Genomic DNA, 8,873 nt, shown 5'->3' with positions numbered 1-8,873 from the left:
CACGACTGGTGACTAGCACATGACTGGTGACTAGGACATGACTGGTGACTAGCACATGACTGCATGGTGATCGAGGAGACGATGTGGTCGCCGTATCGAGGAGACGATGTGGTCGTCGTAGCGAGGAGACGATGTGGTCGTCGTATCGAGGAGACGATGTGGTCGTCGTATCGAGGAGACGATGTGGTCGGAGCAGCCAGACGCTGCAGCGACTAACGGCACAGTCGACAACATGGACGTTCCAGTAAGAAAAAAAAAATGCATACAATTACTCGATAACTCTGTGTGGTTGAAGAACACGAGAACGTGAGGGATATCGACGATAAATTAGGATGAATAATTTGATTATATATGAAGGCAGTTGATTTGCTTCAACGCTTTGTGCCTATTTCTTTGTCTTCTCTTCTGCGCCACAGCTATCACGTCATTTCCTCCTGTTGTCAAGTCGAGGCCAAGCAGAATATTGATAAAGTACGAGAATCAGATAGTAAACGGGCTAAAATTTCCCAAAATATTTGCAGGTTGTTCCTAAAGATGAATCAGTATTAGTTGTTGAGCGAGTGAATTCGTAGAAGTTAGTAATTTTGATGAAATATGGATGTGTCTTTGTTCACAAGATGGCTGCCTGGCTCCTGATTGGTCCATGGCGGTTGTGAAAGCTGAGAGAGAAGGCTGAGTGCACGCAGCGCTTCAGTTGGCGAGTAGACGTTGTTGAGAGGAGATGGAGCGCTCGTAGCACGAACAATAAATTCCCTTCTGTCCTCCACACAAAGACTATGGTTACTTTACTTTTTGACAATAGATAGAACAACAATTCCTGAAGTGAGTGCTGATTAAGCTGCATGAAACCAAAGAATAACGGCATCTTCCTGTTTATTTTTTTGTGCATTGCTAGTCCGTCTTTCATTTGAAGCCGTCCCCGTGATTTCCGTGCTCGCCTCCGCCATTGTGACTCCAGTGATAACGACCAAGATTAAAAGATAAATCATCAAGTTTCCAATAGAAAACCTAAGCCCATTATGAAAACTGAAATAGAATCTGCAACCACATTCCTGGTTGAATTAATGAAAACTGGGTCTACGTCTTGTGCGAAGCTCAGCGACGAACAGTTCCACAGGTTTCGGATGATCGTCGAAGAATGCTTAACTAATTACTACGCTGATCATTGGTTCCCGGACCATCCTGTGAAGGGTTCCGGCTATCGCTGCATCAGAATGAACGGAAAAGTCGACCCGATTTTGGCAAGAGCTGGACACCTCATGGGTCTCGCTGCTCAGTTGATACATTCGATGTTTCCTGCCGAATTTACGATGTGGGTTGACCCACACGAAGTGAGTTACAGGATCGGAGAAAACGGTTCCATTTGCATCCTGTACGAGAACGAGAGCATGGTAATGCGTTCACCACCAACTCCACCGAGTACTCCGCCGAACAAGAAGATTAGAGGCTCCCCAGAACCACCTTTCACTCCCATGAAGATGCAGTCTATCTTCCCTCAGCAGCAAGTGACTCCTCCTCAAGCTCTCTCCTATCACCACTTCTCCACTCCGTCCAACAACAGACGTGCTTCTCCACCTCACCATCAATACCAGCAGTTTCTTCACGCGCACCAGCTCGCTCTTCTCAAGGAGGCTAACAATAATTCTTCGAATAATTGTAAAGACGCACTGAGGCCGAATCATGTCCTGCCTCTCGAGAGGCTTTTCGTGTCCAGTTGAAACGCCTCACGGTCAGCCTCCACCAGCCGCCGATCTCACCTGGAGCCTGCTGTGTACAGTACAATCTCTGCCGCAATTCTATGTGTAAATACTATACTTTATTATATTATAGAAATGTATAAGGATAGCGCGGCAGTGGTGTGTAATTCTGTGATGTTTTTGGCTGGGTGAGAGCATGAAGCCTTCTTGCTACGGCCCCGTCAACGCTGGTGCAATCCGTGCTCAGCCAACTGAGCAATCTTGCAGGGATTGTTTCATCCGACAATCAAGAATAAAATCTCTGCATGCGCTCAGTTCTGCGCTAGGATTGTGCCAAGCTAGGGGGGAGGGGCGGTGCCCCACTCTAGAATCCTTCATATGGTACAAAGTCTGCATCATTTATCTAAGTGTATGTTGAAGAAGTGTAGTGCTGCCACGGTGTCGTGGTGTCGTGTCGTGTCGTGGAGGAACATCCAGTCTGGAAATTGTGAAAAAATATAAGATTTAGCTATTACCACCGACAGCTCATTAAATTTTATCAGCTTTTGTCAACGTCGTGTCTGAAATTTAATTTATGTATCTGAAAATGAGAGAGGCATTGATTAATTAGGTTCGTAAGAAGTGTTTGATAATTACTGAGATTTGCAAGAAACACATTTCGTGGTTTTAAAAGTGTTTTTAAGACTGGATGCGCTCCGACCACCGATACATTCTCTCCGTGGACGATGTATCGCTCTCCGTGGACGATGTATCGCCCTACGTGGACGATGTGTCGCTCTTCGTGGACGATGTATCGCTCTTCGTGGACGATGTATCGCTCTTCGTGGACGATGTATCGCTCTTCGTGGACGATGTATCGCTCTTCGTGGACGATGTATCGCTCTCCGTGGACGATGTATCGCTCTTCGTGGACGATGTATCGCACTTCGTGGACATGCACCGTTGTCAGCACCACTTGTCCTCCTGCGCTTGTGAGAAGATATGTCAGACAAGATATTCTCCCTCTCCATCGCTTTATCTTATCTTTAGTTGGTTACGTTAGAGAACATTCATTGTCATTATGATATTATTTGGCGTAACTTACTTTTAGGCTTACATAAAAAAAATATTCATTGGAGTCTGCTTCTTCCCCGACGCCATTCATGACATTCATTTCATCATCATTCATTATCGTGTCCTTTCATATTTACAATATTGAAATATTGTCGTAGAAAATGTATGCTATCGTTGACCAAGTAAAATGGCTTTTAGATTTATTTTGTCTTCGCTCATGTTACATTTTCTGCTATTATTTTATATTTTTCCATTTATGTTATTTTTTCGAGTCATGAAACTAGCCTGATATTTTTTGTACATTTTTTTTGTCTATTTGCTTAACCGATGTACTGTTGTTAGCTTATGTCCAAATTGTGAGGTGTACTGTAGATACATTTACAGTATATGTACTGTAAATGGTTTCGGTGGTATAGAGTATATGGTTGCGTGTAGGAATGGTTCCTGTCATAGTCAAGACGATGTGCAATGGTTGTTAACTACCGTGACTTTTAAAGTGGGTTTTTGGGAACGTATGAATGCGATACATTTTAATTGTCGGTTGACAGATCTGGTAGCATTGCTAGATTTTACAAAGTGAAACAATAACCTGATTGTAATCCTTGCGAATAATGTGTCTTGGCCAATAATATGTTGTTACAATTATATAATTTCAATTTCTATGAAGCGATATCCTGACCATTAAATAATACAGTTTTATTCGACTTCCTGATAACTGTTACCCCGCGGCACCTCCGAACGCTTGCCACTTCCTCATCTTCACCACGACGGCACACAAAAAATCTAAAAAACGAATAACTTAAATAAAAACCAACTAAAAAAATCGCAAACGACTCGTGGTGCTCGAATGCACCACTAGTTACCGATCGTGCTGTCGTGGAGGGAAGGGGTGGTGCACGGCAGTCGTGATGTGCCGTGGTTCGTAAGATTCGTAACGGTGTTAGCTTCGTGTATACGGAACGGATTAAAACTTAGTTTCGTTTGTGCGAAACGGAATAATGCTGTTCGTTTCGTCCTTACGAAATGGATTAATGCTGGTTGTTTCGATAACACGGAACTGATTAACGCTGTTTCGTGTACACGGAACTGATTAACGCTGTTTCGTGTACACGGAACTGATTAACGCTGTTTCGTGTACACGGAACTGATTAACGCACTTCGTGTTGCATAACGCTGTACGCAACAGTATATCTGCCGTCAAGTTGTACCAACATTTTTGATGTAAGTTCGTTCTGTGATTTTACTCGCATCTACCTTGTGATTTTAACATACATGTAAAATGTGTTATTTGTGTTGTAAATTCTGAACTTTAATATCAATTCGAGTGAGAACTACCTCGTACAAAGTGCTTCGTGTAAATTTTTGTATGGTTCCATGCAGTCAAGCGACTTCTGCCATAATTTTCTGATAGTCCATTTTATATTACGACAGAGTTTGCCCTCAATTTATTCTTGGTCGAGACACTATTTCTGGTCCGTCGATTAGCTACGTTAATCTGTAAATTCTGTACGTACGGTGTTGTAAAAATTGAATACATTATATTTAATTTAAGATATGACACTGTGAACTAGCGATCCAGGGTTAGCGAGACGCTCCGCTACGTGATATAGTTATTAGTGCGCAGCCTGCGTGCACGTTCGTGAACCTGCGTGTGCGTTCGTGAACCTGCGTGTGCGTTCGTGAACCTGCGTGTGCGTTTGTGAGCCTGCGTGTGCGTTTGTGAGCCTGCGTGTGCGTTTGTGAGCCTGCGTGTGCGTTCGTGAACCTGCGTGTGCGTTCGTGAGCCTGCGTGTGCGTTCTTTTATCTGCGTGTACCTTCGTGAGCCTGCGTGTAGGTGCGTGTACTTTCGTGAGCCTGCGTGTGCGTGCGTAAGCCTGCGTGTACGTTCGTGAACCTACGTGTACGTTCAGGAGAACCGCCATGCACGTACAGAGGAGGCCCCTGGAAGGTTTCCAATTCCGACTTGTTTGAATGTGTGTGTATGAATCAAAGTTAGTTTCGCAACCGAGGCACTTTTGCTTATGACCATTTAGAGCGACCATTTCACGACTTAACCATTAAAAGCATTCGTCGTCACTCACTTCATGATCTTAGTTCACGTTTGGAGTCCATTTTTTAACGTCTATCCTAGTCAACTGAGTTCATCATTCATCAATTTATTGTCAGTCATGTTCCCCGCCATTGATCAACAGCTCTTTTGACTTGCAATAATTAGCAATGGAGGGTAGAAATGTGGAGGAAACATACATATGTGTATTCATGCCAATGTACATATGTATCTGCATACATATGTATATTCACACAATAATATACATATGTATTAGAGCCGTGTTTGGCAGCCTCTTCAACTTGCGTATCATAAGAAGGTTTCTGAGGTTGGTGGAAGTGTTTTATGTTGAGCTTCTTTGAACCAGCTTTTCAGTTATTATATTGATATTTTTTCCTGCTATTTTACAAGAAAAATTCACTTTTGAGAACACCTTGATTTCCTCACTACAGGCTATTGATATTTCGAACCACATTTTCCATTTTATCGACTATGGCCATGATTTAGCTGCCGCCTTGTCCCACTAACACTGGCACCTAGAGTATCATGTCTCTCTACGACGCTAAGGCTTGGATAGTTTTCGGTTTTTAATTTGTTTTCGAGTAAAACATGGAGGTAATTTTAAGTGGGGGTAGATCCGTGTAAATATTTATGAAGGAACTTTATTAAATGATGTTTGATTGTGAACCGAAGCCTATATCGTGACTGAGTGTTACATTCTGTCCAGTACCTGACTCTAAGTTGCTCGTGTGAATGGAATTTCTTGAATGTGTGCGTGAATGTGCGAATGTTGGCATTTCCCGAGGATTGCAATGTAGGATGTTTTCCATCACGAGCGGTCCATTCCCCATCATCCCCCATGTCCTGGGGCCGAGCAAGGTCCCCTAGGGGGCAGTGATCCCCAGACCTTTTGATGGGCCTCTTCCCTCTGGGGGGACGCGTGGGGATCTCCAGCACCCGAATGACGTTGTAACGACGTTTAGTTAACATTAATTTAAAGAAACGATGTTTAATTGATGTTGATTTGAATCAAACGACGTTTAACTAATGTTGATTTAAAGAAAACCGCGTTTGACTAACGTTGATTTAAAGAAAACCACGTTTAATTAATGCTGATTTAATGAAACGTTCATTTTCAACGTCAGATGTCTGGTGAGACTCCATGTCGTCAGGTTTAAGACTCGTTGACGAAATTTTTCGTTTTCCATATCAGGAACATATGTACTCTTCTAGTAAACCTAAAACCGTGTGAATTCATCATACAAATCTTTGTATACAAACACGAGTCTGTATTAACACTTGTATTTCGAGTCCGCCCCACTGCCATCTGTGTAATTTCGTGCACGCCTGAATCGAGTAACATTTTTGTATATCGAAACATTTCTAGAATCCACCCCTAGCTTACTGCAGGCATTGATGTTTTTAAGAACGCTATTATTTTCCTGTGTTTCATGACGTGTTATACCTGCTACTGTAGATAGTTAATACGCCTACCTTTGATCTCGGTAAGTTTTAATAAGAAAACGAAACGATTGTTGGTTAACTTTTACATGAATTTCTGTAGCCTACGCTACAGATTCGGTCATAAATGCCATTGTAAGCAATTTGTTATGCGACGCTGAGTATTTAAACTCTGTATGAAAAGTTATCGCTAATATAATTGTTTTTAGTAATCATTAATATGCTATGTCTTGATCACCGACTTGCGTTACCGACTGAAGACGACGCGAGAAGGTAGCGTTCCCGGCGCCCCCTTCATCTTTTCTATTCGCATACCTGATCTCTTGGCTTTAAACTTCAAGGAAGACTCAAGCTGCTAATTTGTAGTTTTAACCCACAATTCTACACTCGAATTTGTTCCTTGACATTTCGTGTTTTGAGATGCGCCATCTTTTTCTGTCTCCTAATAAGTGATGGCGTGGCATAATCTTAAGTAGGAATTTCTTAATTGATTTTATCATGTACTGGTAGGGATTATTCTGGTCATGTATTTTGTGTACGGTCCTCAATTGTTTTGTTAGGTAATTTTAATGCTTTTATTGTGATTTGCTGCTGATGTTTAGAGGCTGACACGTTATGTTTCTTACGGAGGATGATAATGTATGTATTTAATGAACACATTGCTGCGTTTTAGCATCTGACTCGACCATTTCAAGTGGTGTGGCTTTAGCCAACAAGTTTAAATAAGTTGAACATTTCTGACGATTTAAACATTCCATCCAAAGGACCTTATAGTAATGCGACTGTTTGATGACTTAGTCGTATGTCTGCTCGAATTAACAGCCATCAATCATTATCATTTTCGATCGCTTTACCTCATAATCGTCGAACTGTAACCCCCTGCTTGAAAATAACGCTCGCTTCTTCTCCATAACGCCACTGCGTTATGGCCAGCTATTGCTGTAACACTCGGTCGGCACCACAAATGAAACATGTGCAAATAGAGTATGGAACTTTGTAGTCATTAATGCCTCTTTTGGGCGCAACAGTCGTAACATATTGCGTGAATGTGGTGCGAGAGTTTCTGTTTCACCGGACCTTGTTACTTGTGTTAGGAACTTGTGGCTGGGGAGCTATGAGCCCATAACAGGGAGGCTAGCCCTTAACTTCGAGGGAAGGCTACTCACTAACAGTGCGGGGAGGCTACTGCCTAACAGTGCAAAGAGGTTACCCCCTAACAGTGAGAAGGAGACCCCCTAATAGTGAGAAGGTTACCCTCTAACAGTGAGTAGGTTAGCCCCCTAACAGTGAGAAGGTTAGCCCCCTAACAGTGAGAAGGTTAGCCCCCTAACAGTGAGAAGGTTAGCCCCCTAACAGTGAGAAGGTTACACCCTAACAGTGAGGTTACCCCCTAACAGTGAGAAGGTTACCCCTAACAGTGAGAAGGTTACACCCTAACATTTGGGAAGGGTAACACTTAACCGTATCCACTAACCTGGCTGCTGTTAATTCTCATCAATAGTTTGGGACGTAGCAGCCCCAGGCCACGCTAGCACTAACCTCGTATCAAAGTCCCGGTGAATGAGCATGTACAGCAGTTGTTGAATATGAATGAATGTGAGCACTTGAGTAACATAAGTGGGAGTGACGGTATCACTTCAGTCGTGTGTAGATGGCTTGTGGTCATTGCATGAAGGCATCGTTTTCTATTGACTGCCCGAAACTATGGAATGGATAAAATACACGCGAAACTTCAAGGCTACCCCTATCTTTCAATCTAAGTTAAGAATACTTTTCTAAATAAGAAAAAAGACTAAAAATAAAGAATGCAGACTGAAATTCGGCATTTTATTTGATCCTGCCCCTAAATCCTATTTGATCCTGCCCCATTGTAGTTAGGGAAAAAACATTATTTGACTGGAAGAGTTATACGTGATAACTTTTTTTGCTATTGCCAAAAATTTAGAAGGCCATTAACAACTTTCTGAAGGACAGAAATGGCACAGATAGAGGTAAACTTTATACGTTTTTTACACAATTAGATCAAAGTTGTTTCATTGAATTAAAATGTAATTATTCAATACTGCCCAAAGGAATCAAGCTCATGAATGCGCTTATATACTAAATGATGAAAACACGAGATAAGAGATACGTGATGATTAGCTGCTGAATACGCAAGATAAGAGATACGTGATGATTAGCTGATTAATACGCAAGATAAGAGATACGTGATGATTAGCTGATTAATACGCAAGATAAGAGATACGTGATGATTAGCTGGTGAATATGCAAGATAAGAGATACGTGATGATTAGCTGATGAATACACAAGATAAGAGATACGTGATGATTAGCTGATGAATACACAAGATAAGAGATACGTGATGATTAGCTGATGAATATGCAAGATAAGAGATACGTGGTGATTAGCTGATGAATACACAAGATAAGAGATACGTGATGATTAGCTGATGAATACGCAAGATAAGAGATACGTGATGATTAGCTGATGAATACACAAGATAAGATATACGTGATGATAAGCTGATGAATATGCGAGATAAGAGATATACGTGATGATTAGCTGATGAATACACAAGATAAGAGATACGTGGTGATTAACTGATGAATTCACG

General features: G+C 41.9%; 1 protein-coding gene across 1 annotated transcript; it reads left to right on the top strand.

Moving 5' to 3' along the window:
* The first annotated feature begins 673 nt into the window (after nt 1–673).
* Nucleotides 674–2,231, top strand: LOC108665198 (protein BTG2). Its single transcript, XM_018151931.2, has one exon. The coding sequence runs from the start codon at nt 1,020–1,022 to the stop codon at nt 1,716–1,718; it is 699 nt and encodes a 232-aa protein (XP_018007420.1). The 5' UTR covers nt 674–1,019; the 3' UTR covers nt 1,719–2,231.
* The last annotated feature ends 6,642 nt before the right edge of the window (nt 2,232–8,873 follow it).

This window comes from Hyalella azteca, unplaced genomic scaffold (assembly GCF_000764305.2).
Source record: "Hyalella azteca isolate HAZT.00-mixed unplaced genomic scaffold, Hazt_2.0.2 contig12914, whole genome shotgun sequence".
Taxonomy (NCBI): Eukaryota; Metazoa; Arthropoda; class Malacostraca; order Amphipoda; family Hyalellidae; genus Hyalella; species Hyalella azteca.
The sequence above is the reverse complement of the archived record's forward strand: the minus strand, read 5'-3'. Positions and strand labels throughout refer to the sequence as shown.